Source organism: Rhodamnia argentea, chromosome 8 (assembly GCF_020921035.1).
Source record: "Rhodamnia argentea isolate NSW1041297 chromosome 8, ASM2092103v1, whole genome shotgun sequence".
In the NCBI taxonomy this organism is placed as follows: domain Eukaryota; kingdom Viridiplantae; phylum Streptophyta; class Magnoliopsida; order Myrtales; family Myrtaceae; genus Rhodamnia; species Rhodamnia argentea.
In genome coordinates this window covers 26,107,622-26,128,133 of record NC_063157.1, presented here as the reverse complement: position 1 = coordinate 26,128,133, position 20,512 = coordinate 26,107,622, and the positions used below count along the sequence as shown (strand labels likewise).

At 40.0% G+C, this 20,512-nt stretch overlaps 2 protein-coding genes across 2 annotated transcripts; both read right to left on the bottom strand.

Annotated features, from left to right (window-relative positions):
- Positions 1 to 584: 584 nt before the first annotated feature.
- LOC115738252 (pre-mRNA-splicing factor CWC22 homolog) lies at positions 585 to 7,077 on the bottom strand. Its single transcript, XM_030670831.2, has 8 exons — positions 6,977 to 7,077; positions 4,682 to 5,593; positions 4,389 to 4,578; positions 3,889 to 3,992; positions 3,689 to 3,791; positions 3,295 to 3,587; positions 1,836 to 2,141; positions 585 to 1,219 (listed from the first exon to the last, which is right to left on the bottom strand). The coding sequence occupies exons 2-8, from the start codon at positions 5,567 to 5,569 to the stop codon at positions 860 to 862; spliced, it is 2,244 nt and encodes a 747-aa protein (XP_030526691.1). The 5' UTR covers positions 5,570 to 5,593; positions 6,977 to 7,077; the 3' UTR covers positions 585 to 859.
- Positions 7,078 to 12,243: 5,166 nt separating this feature from the next.
- On the bottom strand, positions 12,244 to 15,525 carry LOC115738211 (AP2-like ethylene-responsive transcription factor PLT2). The gene is made up of 9 exons (XM_030670762.2): positions 15,273 to 15,525; positions 14,792 to 15,179; positions 14,550 to 14,632; positions 14,408 to 14,416; positions 14,169 to 14,257; positions 13,962 to 14,035; positions 13,787 to 13,837; positions 13,629 to 13,705; positions 12,244 to 13,261 (listed from the first exon to the last, which is right to left on the bottom strand). The coding sequence occupies exons 1-9, from the start codon at positions 15,421 to 15,423 to the stop codon at positions 12,537 to 12,539; spliced, it is 1,647 nt and encodes a 548-aa protein (XP_030526622.1). The 5' UTR covers positions 15,424 to 15,525; the 3' UTR covers positions 12,244 to 12,536.
- Between the last annotated feature and the right edge of the window lie 4,987 nt (positions 15,526 to 20,512).

The window sequence follows — 20,512 nt, the reverse complement described above, 5'->3', positions numbered from 1 at the left end:
CAAGGTACGTACCATGAAGTCAACATAGACTCGCCAGGGAAGGTGAACCCCGTTTAGGATCTCGATGTGGGGGTGAACTCGTGTGTGGAGGAGATTCATGAGGATCACAGAGCGAGGGATCGAGAAATCCCTCTGTCTCGTCGGTGAGCGGCCGCGGCAAAATCCAGCAATTTCGGCGGTGGACACCGGGCAAAATCAAAGCAGTAGATCCAGTTCAATTCACCGCAAGCGAACCGGCCCTACGAGAGTTAAACGCCGTAAGAATTTAAGTTGAAGACGACACATTGCACGTGAAGCCCATTAGTGCGGAGCAGGAAGAGGTCCCATGTTGCCATGAAAGGGCATGTGAAGGAGGCATGGGCAGATTGAAGACCAGAGACGTGTTCGAAAGATGACCATCGATGCCTGGAACTCCAAATTACTGCGGAAAGCATCTCCACGTGATGCAAATGCCACATGCCGTATGCATCCGATCAAAGATGCTCGATCACTGTAAATCCAAAACAGACATTGAACATAACCGACACTCGATTGAACCACGGACATCAAGTTAAGACATGTACATGGTATGCACGATATGGCTCTCAAAGTGAGAGACAAGTTTGTACCTGAAGGTATGACCGGAGCTTCAGCAACGGCGTAGCACAAAATCACATGGATCCTCGCCATTGCAATTCCGGCGATGTCGCCCGCTGTACACAATTACAGTTCGTCTCAAGCCAACCCCACCAAAAGAAAGGGGGGGAAAAGGAAAAGATTTTCTTCTAACTTACATACAAATTCCTTCCATGACAATGACGGCAAAGAAATGTAAAACGCAACAGTTGGTTGAAAGGCCCAAGCAAAATGGATGTATCCCCTAATTTCTCCTCCTCCTCTTACTGCCTTTTCTATCCCTGTCGCTTTCAGATGAACCTGAATCTGATTCAGAAGAAGGTTCAGAATCAGATTCGTCCAACTCCGATGAGCTCGAGCTTCCCAGGTCTTCATCTGTTTCCGATGGGGCTTGCTGCTGCTGCATAATGAGACGCGGCATGTTCTTCAAATACTCGCGCAAGTTCTCGGTGATGCCACCAAGACCAATGGATGTGAAAAAGTTAATCGAGAATCTTGTGTTCTTGGGATTGTCTTTAGGGAATATTGACTCAAAGGAATCCTGCATTAATGGATCATTCAGGCGTTCATTAAGTTGGCGGATCCCTAGATGCTCTGATAGTTCCTGCAAAAGAACTTCCATCAATAGATAGTCCACTTGAGATAAACCAAAGATACTTCTAAGTTGAAAACTGATGAAATTCTGTCCTAGCGGATAACAATTACATCAGCAATCTGAAGCATTTAATTTAAGATCAAAAGAGGTACTAAATGCTTAAAGAACTCACTGACATCTGCCCATGAATAGAGCAGTACAAAAGGGTACTCGAAAACATAAACATGCCACAACTCATCAGGCGCACCATAGTGTTGCATCTGTCTACAATTTAACAAAAATTTCCCCAGTCATGACTGCATGCTCCACTCAGCATAAATATTGTTAGATAATAAAAGGAAAAATGACACAGAGACCTATTTCATGGACCGCAGAAGTGTGGTGCGACAATCAAAGTAGAGAGAGACCTATTGGGGAGCATTTAAATGTCCATATGACAAATCATTGTCAAAACCAAAATCTTGTAATCATAATGCAGACTAAGCAAGCAATTTGTCAGTCAGACATCTATAACATAAATACTATTCTTCAGAGCATTGACAAGTGGTTCCCACCATAGGTAATTTAGTGAAAGAAACAAATGAAACCTAGAGAAAGTCTGATTATGAGTTAGGTTTTCACTCACCTGGAAGAGGATTTTAATGAATATACGTGATGAAGAAGTGGTGTCCTCCTCAGTCAATCGTATGTAGGCTAAGACATGCCATGGTAGAGCATCTGTGCCAAGTAAATGCGCAAAAAATTTTGCCACATTTCGCAGTTTGTTTGTCTCAAGACGGTGAATCATTGAATATTGCTGAACAAAGCATTTCTCAAAATTCTCCTGATGGACTTTGTTGATCATGCAAAAACGCTGCCCCAGCAAACCATAATAGCGGAGGTAAGTTCTCTCTTGACTGCAGCACTCCAACAACATAATGCACAACTCCATCTGCACACAGCCCAAAAAATAAGACAGTAAGTATAAAAAAAACTAGTTCCAAGGGCTGCATGAAGCAGCTGATAGACTAAGATAATTATTCTAAAAGAATTCCATGATGTAAAGAAGGAAAAGACACATAATTGGAAGAAAACAAAATGTTAAAATGAACTAGAAAATAATTTACCTCTCTAACAAATCAGCATGAGAAACTACAAGCACCACAAAATCATTATAATTAGCATCATCGCAAAAGTTGCAATTAAAGATATTGACAATATCCAATATCTAGCTTAGAATAGGCCCAGCCCCTCCTCTGAAAGCTAACCCATGTCAGCGTATGAACAAGTCAACCTCCTCTGAAAGATAACCCATGTCAATGTATGAAGAAGTCAATTTTAGATATCTCTGCATTCTGGGTAAACTTAACCCCTGACACTTCATCACATAACCAAGCAAAACATTACTAATGTAGCATAGTACGCCATCTACCATGCTAATTGCAGTGGGCAGTGAATGCTTCCAAATAAAAGGACTCTACTTTCAAGCTATCAGGTCTAGCTGCTATCTTATCAACTAAGTCACTCAGAATGATAAGGCAAAAATTACAATGAAGATGAGAAACCAGAAGTCAACAGGATCTCAACTTTTCATTCAACTCCAAATCTACTCGAAACTCATCTGGCACAACTAATGCAGAAGAAAGTCTTCCAATAATAATACTTATAAGTACAAAATTGATTAGTTATCAAAATACTAGGAGTATATACAATACAGAGACGACATTGGGAGAAGCAAAAGCACCAATTTTGCGTAACACGCAATGAATTGGATATCTAGAATTTACAATTGATGCAGTTTTAAAGGCAATGCACTACACAAAAAACCACACCGGTCCATCCTCATTTACAGATTATCATAACATGCAAAGCAATCAGCTGTGAAAGTACAGGCCTAAAAGATAAGTCAAAAGAAGAATTGCACATCAGCTAAATCCACTTCTAGTTTGGGACAAAAAAACAGCAATATTTACTCAAATTCCAAAATCGCATGACAAAAAAATAGACTAAAGCCATTTCATCCCACGAACAACCTTATTAGAAATCAAGGAAAAGAAAGAAGATAGGTATTCGAATTTGCTGCAGTGACTGAAAAGGTGTCTCACCTCTTGTCCAGGTTCCAGTTTAATTTTTAATAGCTTATGCCCTGCTTCCTCAAAATCAACACTGGACATAATCGTCAAATAGATTGTTCTCCGGAGGTTTACAAGATTAGTCTCTGTCTCATCTTTAATTTTCATCTCTTCATCCTCTTCTTCCTCAGATTCCTCAGCAGATCCATCTTCTGAGCCTTCTTCAGAATCTTCTTCCTCCTCAGACTCGTCACCAAGAATGTTTTTCTTCAAATCCTCATAACGCTTCTCATTCTCCACGAACTGCGAATCAGGCTTGAATATGTCTGGTCCAGAAACAAATATGACAATAAGGGAAAAAAAAAATCAGACAACAGAATATGCAGATCATAAGTAGCTTCCCATAACTGGATAGGCAGACAGATACCAAGAGTAATTTCTGGATCGATCTCTTCCTGGAGTGATATCTCATGTGTCAGCTGATCTTCTTGCTCCACAAGGTCCAACTCCGGGCGAACTGCAGGATAACCCTGTATGTACACGGGAAAATTTAGTTATGATTCAATTAACTTCTCCAGAACAAGAATTGTACTTTCTCACCAAGCAAGAGAGATCGGATTTACTGACCTGAAACTTAGCTTTTCTAATGGCAAAGAGTCCTTCAATCAAAAACTGAACTCGCTTATCTATTTCACCTTCATGAAGTATTCCACGAAACCGTTCAAAAATACCTGAAAAAAAATTCAAAATTAAGAAGCCGTAACACAAGAAATTACTGAGGAAAACACAAAGAGCAAGGTTCACCAGCATCGTTCCTGGTCATGCACACTGTACAGCAAAAATATCTTCTTAACTACATACGAATATGAGTTTGGATGATATGACAGGTTATCCAAAGCCTTAGGATATGGCGTGGTCACACATAATTTGAGGATGGTACAAGCTTAATCATTAGTCAAAACTTCCATCTCCTTCATGATCTCCAACTCTGATCTGATGAATTCATATCCAACCATGAAAGAGGACTATCCAACAGATTGCCTCACAATTTGATGATTACATGTGCACAAGCAAAAAAAGAAGAGCAACAAGCTGGATATAATATAAACTTCGCAAAATATACCTACCATGTAGACCTTTAGGAGAAAGGTCTTGCAGTATGGAACCACACTCAGTCACGAAACCAACAGCCACCTCTACACTGTCATCAGTAGGATTTTCCAGCAGAACAGTAAGCAGCTCCAAAGCAATAATCTCATGAGCCACTTGCTGGTTAACTAGATGTGCTATGAACTTAACGGCAGCAAGTAATTGAGGCTGTTGAGAATACGGAAAGAAAGAAAATTAACATCCAAAGTATGAATAACCAACGAGATTCTGGTGAACTAAGAAATCTGAACCAAGAGGCGTGTGGTGATACCTTGTCATTCCGCTTATAAGCTCTCTTGAGTTGCAAAACAATCCTTCTTAGTAGAAGCTCTCCAACCTCTGGAAACTTTGTGTTGACAACAGCAACCAATGCAGCAAAGACATCGGTGAATCCCGGAGAAGCCATTTGAGACTTCATACAAGAACGGCAGAAAAGACCCCTTCCTCGGATAAGATTCTCAGCAAAAAGTTCTGGAATAATATTCTTGATGTTCGTTGCATTGACTTTATTCACCAGACCGTTTATACTCTTCCTCAAAGCATCCCATGTCAACCTTTGATACTCAACACTGCTTTTGTCTTGGACATCTTTCATCATTCTAGCCAACTTAAACGGTGGGATGTAAACTCCTCCACTTCTGCCCAAGTTTGAAGCATCAGTGTTCATATTGCCCTCCCGCAATGTTGGTTGTTCTGATTTCGAACCATCACCCTTCTTGCCATCTCTTCCCCCTTCCTCATTGTCGGTGGGGGTATCTCGCCCTTTGTTAACCTCTCTATCTTTTCGAGGCTTCACATCACTATCATCGTACCTCCGTCTCTCATGTCTATCATCGTTGGTCCTACTACGCTCTGATCTCTTGTGTGTGGCCCTTTCATATTCATACTGAGAGTCCCGTGATGAATACCTGTCCCTGTCTCTGTGACCAGCTTTAGAATCTCGTTCCCTGCGCTCATGCTCATGTCGATGATCTCTCCTTCTTTCCCGTCCATCCTTCGTATCATTGTCTTCCTTTGCGTCTCGATCCGATCTTTTCACCGTCTCACCTTCTATCGCACCTCGTCGACTATTACCATCCTCATGCCAGTGTCTACTCTCCCTTTCACGCTTATCTTTTTTCCCATCTTCAGAATCATCATTTTCGTGCCTTCTTGCCATATCCAACTGGGAGCAGAAATATCCCTGGAAGAACAAAAGACACCAAAGACCATCAAATTTTACAGTACTCAAGACAAGACAAAATTCTACTTGTCAAACCACACATTTCTATGAGGTTTCCGTCAAGTTATCAACTAGTGGATGTCCCATGTGTTGCTACCGGAAAGATTACCACAGACCGTGTTGCCACAAACAGAAGATCACAAATTGAGAAAGTGAGTTAGCAGAAGATATATGTACTACTCCCACACCGCAATCAACCAAGATAAATGGAACTGCAATCTCGTGTTAGACACCACGACGTCACAATCGAGCAAATCCCTCTACATCCACCAAACCGAATCGCCTCTTGACAACAGTAATTCAAACATGATTCAGGCAAAGAAGAAGGAGAATAACAGAAAGAGAATGGGTACTAAAGCTGCGTTTGGTTCGGCTTTTGCAGAAAGCCTTGGGGAAATCAAAGGATTTTAGCCTAAAGGGTTTTTGTGCAAAGCAAATATTGTTTGGTAAACTATAATTGAAAAGTGAATTGGGAAGCCACTTTGACAAAAAGGCTGTTTGGTGGAAGAAAAGACTTTTAGATGACCAATTTAAGCTTTGCAATTTTAAATTTCTCTGAAAATGGAAAACAAAATCAATTACGCGACTTTTACAATCTAAATGTTGACAACAGCGTAAAAGAAACTTATTAACAAATTTATAAACGAAAGAAAAATCACATTTCTATTTTGGTAACATAGTCCTCTCGAAGACAAACGAAAGTGTGATATATCGCAACATATTCCTCTCAAAATCACCAAAAGCATGTTGCAATTTACGATGAATTTTCTTTCTCGAATACACCCTATGTCGAATATTGCAAAAGCAACCTAGCGAGATGTACTGCAAACTACTTTGGCATCAGCAAACAACAGACAGAAGAAACTATTTCACGTGGCAAAATAGCAGCACCTCAAAACTCAATTCAACAACGCCATTGCCTTGCCATGATTAATGGAACTTCCCCTGAGCCTTGCATAACTACTTTTCGATGTTAAATTGTTAAAATTTCGGTACAAGCTTTTCTAGTTTCAGACAAAAGGATAACTAGCGTGGTGCTACAGGTCATGTTAACTCGCATAAACCCCCACTTTTCTCACCCTAGCTATGCCAATCCATCATAACTCAATCTTCGCACACCGTTCGATATCAGAGCCGCAAAATACGTCCAAAGCCCAGCCAACTTGACGCCAGGCCATCCGGGTCGAGATTTATGAATAGAGAAAAAGCTCCAAGAAAGACACAGTCGATAACAATTCCACCAACGCAAATCGGTATCGCTATCACCACCAACGACACAAATCTCCTAAAAGAAATCGTTCCGAAATCATCCTATGCCCTAACGGAGAAAGTGCAGAATGGTACCTCTTTCCCCGAGCAAAAAAAGTGGCGAGTAAGGAGGAGTCGAGCGACTGGTCTGAGCTCGAGCGAACGGCGAGCGAAGAGGGCGAGCGACAGAGGAGGGGCTGTCTTGCGAAGAAGGAAAATGATGGGCTGGATCTAGGGTTTTATTTTCCTGAAAATGGGCAAAATTGAACTTCTGGTAATTTTTTTAGGGCAAAAAAGGCAACTCATAAAATTTCAAAATCCTCGTCATAAATCTCACTTATGTCGATTGCTTACATCATCCGGAGAAATTTGTTTTACAAAAAAATGAACGGACTTGACAATTAGTTTAAATTGCCACTTGCCTAAGTCGAACTCGAAGTACATTGGATGTTTGGTTAAATACAAAATCGTCCCGCACATCAATTAAATTGCCATTTATCTAAGTCGAACTCGAAATAATATCGGATGTCCGGTTAATTACAAAATCATTTTGGAAATTTTCAAATAAGGGTCTAAGTGCCTTCATCTTCTCAAATAAGGCCCGAAATGAACATTGTTTGAAATAAGGGTCTGAAGCGCTCTCATTTTTTCAAATAAAAGCCTGAAGTAGATTTTATTTCAAATAAGAGCTTGAAGTGGCTAATTAGTCTTAAAGAAGGGTTTGACCTTGCTGATTGAAGGGCATTTTTGTCCTTTCCTTTTTGATTTTTTTCTTTATATGAGTTTTTCCTTTTTATGTTTGTTTCTTTTTTTTTTTTTCTTTTTTTTTTCTTTCCCCTCTTCCTTCTACCAGCCATTGCCAGGCCTTGCGACGGCCGTCAACGGGGAGGAAAGAGGAAAAGAAAAATAAAAAAAGTAAAATTAAAAAAATTAAAAAATAATATATATTCTTATAATCTTTTGAACTAAAATATCTTTTCTTCGATGGTTGGAATAGTGACATGCTCGTTGGCCGGTCAGAAGTCTTTATCCGAGATGATTTTGGTCACATCAGACTTTTATTTGTGACGTTTTGACCACTTTATGTCCTTATTTCTTTCGACATGACATCGCTTGTTCCGGTTTCCAACTATCAACCTTTCTGCTCTTCCCTCATTCTTGTTGTAAGTTGAGGAGTATGTCGGAGAGATTCTTTCACCCTCTCACCTTATCTTGCGCCTAGTCGACTATTATCCATGTTCATATTGACCATCTCACTTGCCAACCCAATTGAAATAGACAGAAAGAAATCACACTCCATGCTGTTACAATCTAGCGAATCTCTACATACCCACCAAAACGAATCGTTTCGCAACGAACAAGAATCCGAGCACGATCTAGGCAAAGAGGAAGGAGAAAATCGAGATGAAGAAGAAGAAGAAGAAGCAGATGCTAACCTTGTCTGCGGACTCGCCGATAGTAGAGCAGAGGGCGAAGAGCTAGCCGAAGAGAAGGTGAGAGAGGGGATGTGGGTGAAAATGTGAAGCAGATACCAAAGGGAGAACTATACATCATATTGCTTGAGTAATACTCGTTATCTTTGAAGTGCAACTTTCCTTTTATTAGTCAAAATATTTTGTAAGATAGTTTGTTTTATTGCTCGAATAAATTTCAACTCACATTGATAAAATTTGAACATTCCAACAAAAAGAACAAAAGTTACAACTTATCTAATATTTAGGGTGCCTTTGTCTCACAGAAAATAGGCAATTTGAAAAAAAAAATTCAAAAAATGATCGCTTATATTTCTTAGAAAAATAGATGAATGCTAATTTTTTCATCACCCATGAAAATAGTTAAGTATAGATTGTTATGAATGATGAAAATATTTTTCGTTGACTAATTTTTCTAAGCGATATGAGAAATCATTTTTTGAAAAAAAATTTCAAATCACTTATTCTCCGCAAAAGAAACACACCGTTAGTTTTAAGTTTCCTACTTTTAAGATCCTTATTGTTTTATTTACCTTAGTTCATGCGAGGCGAATTTGTTTAGCAAAACATTGAAAATGGAAACAATTTTGTCGAGAATTTATTTAACTGAAGTTGAGATAAACTCAGAGAAAAAATCAAATAAGAAATGAGTTCCAAAAGTCAAATTTATTGACTTATTATCAGACGGTTAGTTAAATAATTGACATTTAACCAATTTGAAATAGATTGAATATTTGGTTAAGTCATCTAGCCTTCCGTTTTTTCTTTATTATTAATTTTTTTTTTTTGGAATAAGTGAATTGGAAGTCATAATACTCGTCATAAAAGTGTAAATGAGTCTCAAGACTTTTAAAAAGTGCAATTGAGTCCTAAAGTTATCACGAATGTGTAATCGAGTTCTAAAACATTCAAAATATGCAATCAAATCCTAAAACTTCTCATGAAAGTTCAATCGAGTCCTAAAACTTTCAAAAGTTACAATCAATGGAAAGACTTGATTTCATTAATTTGACAAGTTTTGAAACTTGATTGCATTTTTTAAAAGTTTTAGGATTCAGTTACATTTTTTGAAAGTTTTAAGATTCGATTACATGTTCACAATAAACTTTAGAACTTCCATTGCACTTATCCATATTTCCTTTTGAGCTACTTGGCCCGAGACTCTCGAGCCCACAACCATCTATAACTTAAGAACTAATTGTTTATTATTTAGAAAACCCAACAAAGCAATAAACGAGCTCAAATCATTGTTAAAGTGCTATTTTTGTTCGCACGAAATTTTATTGCTTGTTTCATTAAGTGATATTTATCATTCAATGATCGCGAATTTGAGTCCTAAAATTTCATTAATGGATTTATTTTAAGTAAACATTTTTCGGAAAGGGGAGTCGCTTGAACAATATTGGGCTGGCCTAATCGGTCAAGCCCCTTTTAAAAGGCCAATTTTGAACAAGGAGGTTGGTATATGCCAACAAAAAAAAAGAAACAAGGAGGTTGGTAACATTGTACCGATTAATTAAGGAACCAATTATCCATTTCATTTCATGTAGGTGCAGATCTTTTTTTTTTTTTTTTGTAAAGTTCTTAGGTTGGTAGTCTTGTACCGATTATGTCATCTTCCTAAGCAAACTGTTAATGAATGAGTTATAAGCATTCTGGCACGAGTGCACGAGGCCAGTAAAAGCGAGGTGAAAAAGCCAAATTTGAACAAGAAGGTGGGTAGAAGGAAAAATGCCAAATAAAAGCTTGAAGTGCTATCGGTTTCTCAAATAAAAGCCTAAAATGCCCTCAATGTCTCAAGAAAAGGCATGATCAATGGTATCTTCGTCATTTTACATTTTCTGAATATTTTCCTTTTTTAATTTTTGATATTTCCTTTTTTTTTTCTATGTACGGGTCGGCGAGGGCTAGCTGGCAGCTGGTGACCTCACCCGCCAGAGGCGAGGCCAACCCTCAAGAACCGGGGGCAGCAGGGCCAACCTCGCACGGGTGTGGCGACCCTTGCCCGGCCCTCGCCGGTGACCGACCACCAATGAAAAGGAAAGGAAAAAAGAAAAGAAAGAAAGAAAAGGAAAAAAAGTTCAAAAAATGTAAAATGACAAAAATACCTTTGGTTTGACCTTTCTTTGAAATAATGAGAACACTTAAAGACATTTTTAGAAATAATATTCACTTTATGCCCTTTTTGGGAAAATGAGGGTTTTTTCGGGCTTTAATTTGGAATTTTCCCCTGGTAGCATCATACCGATTAATTAAAAGGAAAATACCACGAAAAATCCCGAACTATGCCCATTGTGACATATATATCCCAAACTTTATTTTGTAAAATCAAAAATTCTGAACTATGTCAATTGTGATATATTTAGCCCAAACTTATACTCATGTAACACATTTACCCTTCGTTAAGGTTTTATCAATAAATATCGTCAAAAATCTGACGGGCACTATTATATTTTTCCAGAATAAATTAGGTTGATGTGGCGCTTGAAACATTAGAAAAAGATTCAAAAGAAAAAACCAAAAAAATAAAAAGAAAAAAAATTAGAGGAGAAAGAGATTGCAGATGGTCTGAGGAGCCACCATCGTTCCGACTTCGCCAGCTAGGGAGTCAACCACCGCGAACTTTTTTTTAATCCTTTTCTTTCATTTAGATGTAGATTTTTTTTTGTACAGTTCTTTGATTGGTAGTATTATGGCCTAACTCCCTAAAAAACTCCCAACTTTAGGGTTTAGCCCCAAATCTACCCCGAATTTTTTTTTGGTCTCGGAAAAAACCCCAAATTTTAGGTGTAGTCCCAAATCTGTTCCAAACTTTTTTTTTTTTGTTCTAGAAAAACCCAAACATCAGATCCAGTCCTAAATCTATCCCGAAAATTTTTTTTTGTCTAAGAAAAGTCAATAATCTTTACTCTAATATCAAATCTGCGCCCATTAGCTATATGTCCAAAAATCGACGTTATTCCTTCCGATTTTCATATCATATAATGGTTTCATTTTGGATAATTTCAACAATTTATATTAGGGTGTGTTAGTTATCCACGTGGAAATGCCACGTCAATCCTTAATTATCGCCCTATTACTTTGGTGATGTGGATTTTTAATCAACTTGGAAATTCGATTTATCTATTTTCATATATAAGCCATGCCCCCAGTCCCGAATGGAGCATGGCTTGAAACTTTATGATTTATTTAGACAAAACAAAATTTGGAGTAGATTTGAGACTAAACCTAAAGATGAGCATTTTTTCCGAGATAAAAAAGTTGAGGATAAATTTGGGACTGGACATAAAATTGGGACTTTTTTTCCGTGACAAATAAACTTTGGGGTAGATTTAGGGTTGGACTTAAAGTTTGGGGTTTTTTCTAAGACAAAAAAAAAGTTCGGATCAGATTTGACACTGGACCTAAAGTTGAGGGTATTTTAAAGAATTAGGCCGTAGCATGTGATGTGATCTTCCTTGGACTAATCTGTTCACCGACGTTTATCGAATTATATTATAAATGAATGAGCTGTACTATTAGGACCTTACGCGAATGTGTCGTGGGTTGTCTTTTTAATTGTTGGCTTTACCGTTGTAGTTTACTAGGTTTTATTTACAATAAACATCCAAAGTCTTCGATAAAAGGTACGCACAGAAAAATGTCTAATATCGAAAAGCATTAAAAATTTCACGACTTATATTTACGGATTAGAAAAAAAAATGCATTGATAGGCTTTATTTCATATTGTAAATGAAAGATAACATAGTAAATACACCTCCTCTACCGAGGCTACATCATAGTATTATTGTGTATAGATTAGAACAGACTCAAATAAAAAACAACGATAATCTAAAGTCTTCAACAATTGGATTTTCTCATTAGATTCGAGGCAACAAAATTTTCGTTCGGGCACGAACGATCATCATCGCTAATAAAATCAAGTCAATCAACATTGCAATGACGACGCATCAAACGCACGACCGGATATAATTTTTGACAATGCGATTGACTTGATTAGCGATTCATCCAAGAATCTAATACATTCTATTCCGATAATAAAAACCAACGAAAAAAAAAACGAGAGATAAGAAGAATGAAGAAATTAAGAAAAGGTTGGTTTCCTTGGTGCACTTGTTAGTAAAAGAAGCATTCAAAAGCTATATATAAAATCTTCCACGCACGCCGTGATCTTTGAACCATCATCAGTCATTCCACATCGTAAAAACTCCTGGGTTCGAACCTGGCACCGAGTCCGCCGACCAGCTTCCATAACCGGTGTTAGGCATGTCGTAATCGACCTTAACCATCGCAAGCTCCTCCGACCCGACCCCGTTCCCACCTCCGCCGCTGCTCGAGCCCATTCCCAAGTACCCTCCACTGTAGCTCCCGCTCGAGCTCCCGTTGTTAGTGTTATCCCCAATGACCGCTGTCGGAGCCCCGACACTCATCAGCCCGTGCAACAGCGCAGGGTTGGTCTGAAGATAATTAGTGCTATTGTAGTAAGGGTGGTTCTGGTATTGCTGATGAAGCTGCAGTTGCGTCTGGATGTAGTTATGGTGGAAAGAAGGGTCGGTTTGCTGCGAATAGTGCGAGATCTCGGGGTTCTGGAGGGTCAGCAGCGGCTGAGGCTGGTGGTGGTGATCGAAAGACGGCTGCAATAGAGGGTAAGACTGGAGGCGGCTCGAGCTTGAGCCCGGCCCGTACTGGAAGCCCGAGGTGAGGGCGATCATCTCCTCTCGCTTCCTGGAAGACTCTAGGGCTTGGGCCTCCTTGAGCCTCTTGGCGGCGCCCCCGCCGATGGGCAGCGTGTTGCTCTCGAGGATTGCCTTCACGTCGTAGCGGTTCATGTCGAAGTTGGTCACGGCGTTGAGGCCCCGGAACTTTATCGCCGCGATGTCGTAGGCTTCAGCCGCTTCCTCCTCGGTGCCTGAAATAGCCAAAAGAAAGGTCAATGCACATTGTGTTAATGGCAGTATTCAGTAACCCTAAAGTAGAAAGGGGCACGTGCTTCAATCAAATAAAATGTGCCTTGGCTTTGATAGTTACTGACCGACTGAGTGTGTGTGCATGCATGGAATGTTCCAAATATAAATGATAGATCCTTGGAAACTTTCTCAGCAAGGTTCTAACTTTTCCAGTTAAATATTATGTGTGAGCAGCTTCTGAGTTATGAATGTTCCACAAAGTTTATGTTTAATAAAACATAAGGCTGACCCATGATGCATCTTCAGAATCTTATTTTTTTCGAATTGAAAACAGGAAATTTGCCCAAGATCTTATATTAAATGACTCACTGAAAGTTCCCAAGTAGAGATCTTTGTTTCCTGCAACCCTCCCAATCCTTGCTTGCCAACGTCCATGCTGGTGGTGCCTGTTTAAACTTCATTCAAATCCATGAGGAGCAGCAGCAGCAGAAGAAGAAGAACAAGAAGAAGAAGAAGAAGAAGCGTACCTTGTAACTCCACGATACATAGAAGCCCCTCTGGAGAAGCCACTGCTCTTCCTGTCAAGAAGAGCAACACAACACCAAACTATAAAACTTCATAAGCTTTCGCTCCGTAGCGAAGAAAGTATCGACGTTATCGAGATAAAAACGAAGGTCTTCGAGTTTGAATATGTTATCTGACCTTCTAATGGATGCCACGAATTCTTGCCTGGTCATGTGCTTCATCTCTTCCAGTTCCTTCTCATAGTTACTTATCTGCAGACCAAGAAAATGCGAAAAAATTTCGAGTCCCGCTTGCGTTTAAACGACATTTTATTCGCTAACTCAAGTCTTTGATTCCGTGCGATTACTCATTAACATAAATCGAAAGAGCAAAGAAGAAACTCACAGGAAAATTAGTAGTGGTGGATGTTCCCCAGTACTTGAGCGCAGCAAGATCGTATGCCCTAGCTGCTTTCTCTTCTTTGTCATAACCTCCTACGTAAGAAAGAAAAAGTTACACAAAAAACAAAATAAACCAAAATCATCAAATGCAAAAATGTCAACCAAAAAGAAGAGAGAGAGAGAGAGAGAGAGAGAGAGAGAGAGAGAGAGAGAGAGAGAGAGAGAGAGAGAAAGAGCACTCACCCAGATAGACTGAAACAGAAGATCGTTGGAACCACCAAGAACAACACCAACGGACGAAAAATTATGTGTCTTGTCAGCCCACACAGTATCAAAGTGAAAATAGAAGTAAATTTAGACAAGAAGACTAAATGAAGATGCAAACCTTGGCGACCTTTCCTTGACTGGCCTTCCCTTCTGCAACTATTATCCCAAAGATGAGCCTCATACCTCCCTGTCCATCTATGCCTGCAGGCATTTTCTCCAAAACAAACCCAGTCAAATCAAATGAAAATAAAAAAGCCACATTGCAACCATATGTCATTCAATTTTGTGACATTCATCATAATAATAACAAACAAGAAGGAAATTGCAAAGATGATGAGGATTTTGGCAAGGCTCGACAACCTTGTAACACCCCGGTAGATCGAAGTTCTTTGCCCGAATGTGTCCAAGGTCCTTCTCGGCGCATTCTCCACAGTGTTGTTGCTAGTGTTGTCCCCGCTAATTTCCGAAGCCGAGCCCTTACTCCCGCTGCCCATGGAAAGAGTCAGAGACTGCAGGTTGCCTACATTCTCTTGGAGCTCGTAGTTGCTCGAGGTCGCCACGGCCACAACCGTGCTCTGTTGGACCGGGACAAGGCTGCTGCTTGGGAACAAGTAATCGGATTCGCCGGCTTGGTTCATCCCGTTGAAGGCCGTCAGATCTGACTGGTTCTCCGACTTGCCCACCCCCAAGAAGTCGGCCACCTTCGGTACCTCCCCGCTCGGCCCGTGAGCATTGATCACAGTCCACTCTGATGAAAACCATATACACAAGATAAATCATGAACACGTACAGCAAAATAACTACGATTTCCGGGTGGGGTTCCTCAATTAATTAATTCTACCGTGGTTGTGGAAAGGGTTGTCCATGTTTTCGTTGACTAGCCCCAGAGAAAACTGATGAGGCTGAGTGGAGTGAAGATTTGCTTGCAAGGAGGAGTGAGATGATGGAGAGAGGGGGAATGATAGCCAGTTGTTTGAATTCATTGAGCCCATAAAAATCTTCTTTCTCTTCTTCTTCTTCTCCTTCTTCTTCTTGCTCAGTAATCAGTAGTAGTTAGTCGCAACTGCACTTCTTTGATGTCTTTGAGCAAAATACCAGAGACAAAAACCTTCCCTGCACATGTACAATGATAAAAGATAGTCGCGGAGAGAGAGGGAGAGAATCAGATCTTCTTGTCAGAAATAATCAGGAGGAATACAAGCCAATCCATAACGCTAAAGAGTACTCATGGAAAGGAACTGGGGTGAGATATATGACATATTCACCTAAGAACGAAAACTAGGGTCGCATCTTTTGTCTGATGATGGAAAACTCTCACTCTCTCTCTCTCTCTCTCTCTCTCAGGAGGAGCAGAAGAAAATTTTGAGCTCTATTGAAGTAGGGTTTCTGAGAACATGACAGAAGTGAGTAAAGAGGAGAGGAGAGGCTGAAAAAGGAAAAACCATGAATGAATACACCAGCTATTTAAATGCGCTCTCTCTCTCTCTCTCTCTCTCTGTGCTAAAAAAAGACTGAAAATGGCAGCTGAACTTTCAACTGGGGTGTTCCTTATCCACCCTATCTCTCTCTCTCTCTCTCTCTCTCTCTCTCTCTCTCTCTCTCTCTCTCTCTCTCTCTCTCTCTCTCTCTCTCTCTCTCTCTGTGCTAAGCAGTAAGCACAGACTGAAAATGGCAGCTGAACTTTCAACTGGGGTGTTCCTTATCCACCCTATTAGGACTAAAAATAAAGAAGAGTACACCAAATGGCACGTAAAAGTCTTTAAGTTAAGTGAACCATCATGTGATATCCACTAATAATCTCACATATATTATATAAATTGTTTGAATGTACGCTGTACACCAAGTGCATGCTAGCATAACCCTTTGGTCCAGAACTTCAAAACCAAGCAATTACTTTAAGTAAAAGAAACATATTGTACTGTTTGTGCATCCAAATAGGTATACACACACATATGTATGTGTATATATGTACACACATACAAGGATGTCCGATTGAGAAAATGAGGTAAAGTTCTTTCAGTCATTATTTGTGTGGGCGAAAGACAAACCCTCAAATTCCAACTGGAAACAACTTAAAGATCATTACCCTAAGTTCACTATGACTATCCTCTCTCTCTCTCTCTCTCTCTCTCTCTCTCTCTCTCTCTCTCTCTCTCTCCATTCAATACCCACTTGATTCATCGGAACTCTCGTCCTCGTTCTCTTCAACTAATGACTCCCCAAAGCCCAGCATGCCCACACTCGCCACATCATCTCTCTTCCCTCTCCTTAAAATATTGAGCAAAATGTCCAAAAATATTCACAAATACTATTGTACCAAGAAGAAAAACTTACGTTAAGCCACGCATCAGTCATAGTTATAAGCCGGCACGAGTTGCATGTACATAACACTGCTTTTTAATAGCCACATGCAACTTCATGAATCACGAAGACACGAGATCATATATTTACTTTAGTATCACCATTATTATCTTATGAAATAATGCCCTTCTCCTTCTATAATCTCTCTCTGAAATATATATTAAAGTTCGGGGGAGACGGTCATGGACCATCGACCACGAGCAAGCCAAGATTTGTTGATCCCCGAGTCATGCATGTGTTAAAGATGTGTGTGTACGGACGTGCATTATCTTATTGGCTTCATGAACCCGACATATCAAATTGAAAAAAAGGACTCGAGGAGGGGAGATGAGTAAAATTCACTCCTGTTCAACAAATGCCACCAAGCTCACGTTCGGTAAAATATTCGGACCACCCCCTTCCCCCCTAGTAAAATATCAAAGAGAAATTGGAGGATTTTGTTGGGTTTCCCAAGTAGAAATCTGTTGACCACTTAATTGGTATTCGCACCGGTCAAAATGTGCAAAAAGCTTAGTTTATTGAATTTAATATGTTCGGTCCAGTGCATGTCTTCATAACACACTAGAAGCAAGCTAGCACAGCTAATTGTGTCTTTTTTGTACCTTTGAGTAATTAAGTTTAGCCAATTTTTTAGTAATTTAACCACGACCCCCCCCCAAACAAAAAAAAAATGAAAATGGACCAAACTAACCACGCATGACCAACAAAGCTGGTGCTAGCTATGTCAAACTCTCTACATAAAGTTTAATCTAATTGTATATTTGAGTTCAGAATAGTTCATTGTTGATGTGCCTACAAAGTAAAATCCAAAGGAGCTATATGTGTCCGCGCGTGCATGTTGAAACTCCACAAGAGACAAGTTGTGAAAGGGCAACCCAAAAGCAACATTGCTCCTCAATGAGGATAGATCCAATTCGCATTCACTTTGGTGTCATCGGGGAGCCATGACTTTGGCGGAGATAGATTTGGTGGTCACTCGAACGAGGCTCTGTCGTCCTCGACCGAGGCAAATGTTGTTCGCTCGAAAAGCCAACTTGAAAACTAGATCTAGCTTAATCATGGACGAAGCCAGTCGTGAGAGAGATTAGGATCAAAGCACCCAACATTCATACATGACTGCACACCACACGCCTTGACCGCGACCTTATGTAATGGTGCTCTCAAGGAACAAACCTATATCCTCACTATGGTCATAAGGTGAAAACCAAATGCCTACAAATAGCTAACCAAAACATCACTATGGTCATAAGGTGAAAACTGAATGCCTACATATAGCTAGCCAAAACATTTGAGTGTAAAGAGATTTTGAGCATATAGTTATTATGGACTTCTCTATATTATGTCGCTCATACCGTATTAGTGAGTCAAACATGTCGAAATACATAAGACCTATTAATATCATAGTTTCCTCTTAACAAAATCTATTACAAAAAACGACCGCATCAATTTCAAATCACTAAGGTTGTGAGAGTTTTGCAACTAGGACACAACAGTCGTAAAATTTGCCAATTCCATTTCTTACACACGTGGTAGTACTTTGTTGCTTCACCTACACTCAGTACCATGATGTTTCATAGTAAGATTGGGTGCATTATACTTTTGAAATACATGGGATATACTATAGCTGTGAATTCATCCATCTGATATATATATGTGTGTGTGTGTATATATATATATAGACACACACATACACATACAAGATGTGAAGAGAGAGAGAGAGACAGTGCCGAAATGGAATCATGAAAAGGTTTCAAAGAGCCATCTTTCGAATGGAATTTACATGCAAAAGTTTCTTTATATGTCAGCGAATCTGTGGTTAGAACTGGACTGGAAAAAAAATTAAAAAAAAAAATCAATCTCTGACCGTGTGTCCTCGTGCGTGCGTGCCTTCCCTTTGGAATTAAAAGTGAAAACAGCCGAAGAGAGAATCCGAAAACAACACAACAAAAGACGACACGACTTCTTTGGCTCAAAACAAAAAGAACAGAGTCACCTGCTTATATCGGTCCGATGATGCCGCACTTCCCGCCAAAAATTCCTGTCCAGAAAACACTTCTATAAACAAAGAATATGTTGACCAGAAAGAGTGGAGGCAGGACCCACGCCCCTCGCTACACTTCACTTCACGCCCTTAAAAGAAGGAAGAAAGAAAGAAAGCAGCTTCAGGGCTTCGCGTACTTTCCCTAACCCTAGAAGAAACGGCAGGAAACGAAAAAAATATCAGAAGAGAACAACATTTTTTTTTTCTGTCACTGAATAACCTAAGCAAGCAAAATGTAAAAACAACACACGTCATGAACGAGGATGACCGCAGAAGAAGTGCAGAGGAGATAGGCTTGAATATGAGCAAAACTTGCCATTGGAGTCTGTGGCCAAAGAAACAAGAATCTCAGACTCTTTCTCTCTCTCTCTCTCTCTCTCTCTCTCTCTCTCTCTCTCTCTCTCGAGAACTGTGGAGGGGAAGATGGGAAATGAAGAGGGGAAGATGACGTGTTGGTGGGGATTCGCCACCGGCCATTTTTCTGAAGCGGAAAAGAGGAAAAGGGGCCAAACGGGGTTCATTAAATTTGGACCAACCCCAAGGAAGAAAAGGAAAAAAACCCTTCCTCGTCACGCCGTTTCAGGTTTTGCGGCCAAATTCGCAGGAATGTGACTGACACGTGTCAGTGCCTTCGACCCCCCCACTCTATTTCTCTCGAAACCCCCCGCCCCCTTTTTTGGACTGTTCCCGTGGAAAGGGGTGGGGTGGTGACAGGCTGAGCCGATTTCTCCGGTTGCATGCTTCTTTTCAACATTTGGAAACAGTAAATAAAGGGGAGCTAGGTTTGACCACATGATGACCAGCAAACACAAAAAAAAAAAAAGTTTGCTTTCTTCTACGTTTTTCACCAAAGGATGTGCCCTTTCGCTGGTACTGGTTGATGGGCGTTCAAAAGTGGTATCATGCACGCATCTGCTTTGGAACTTATGACAGTATCTTTCATGACTGTACTCACGGACCAGTGCAAGTATTGAAGGACTTAAAAGTCATTCTAGGGTTCGAATGTGAATGCTCCTGCGAGCCAGAAACCTGCTTATAACAAAGAGATTGGCATAAAGTTGAAGTATGTTCAATGGTTATTACAGTCAAGATCATAACACAAATGACACATGTAATCATCCCAAATCGCGAGTTAATTAGTGAAAGAGCATAATTCCGACATACATTCACCTATCCCCCACCCCTCTCTCTCGCTATTTATAGGCAGTTGGTGAAACGGATACCGGCAACCCCGGTGCTGACTCCGTAATGCATTTAGCTAACCTCCATTCGATCGGTGGTTACATATTCGCCCGCAACGAATCTAAGGTAACTAGTGATGTGGGAGATAGTGAGAATAGACAGACAACCATATAAACATTTCATGTACTTTAGTCTCGCTATTCCTCTGTCAAGCCAAATGGGGAAATTGCTATTTCGATTACGAAACCAAACACTAATTACCAATATCTACTACTCCTCGATTATGTTAATGTGGGCTAAACTTTGCACTGCAGCTTATCTCGCGAGACTCCATCAAACGATATGGATAATCCAAAAGCTAGCAACTCATGAGTGCCCATGAGTATACATACAATTTAAATTACACTGAAAAATTGCGATTCAAAGTCAATTAATACGAGCATGATGTATCGAAATCATATGAAAGTTTAGATATAAAAAAACTTCATCTTTGGAGT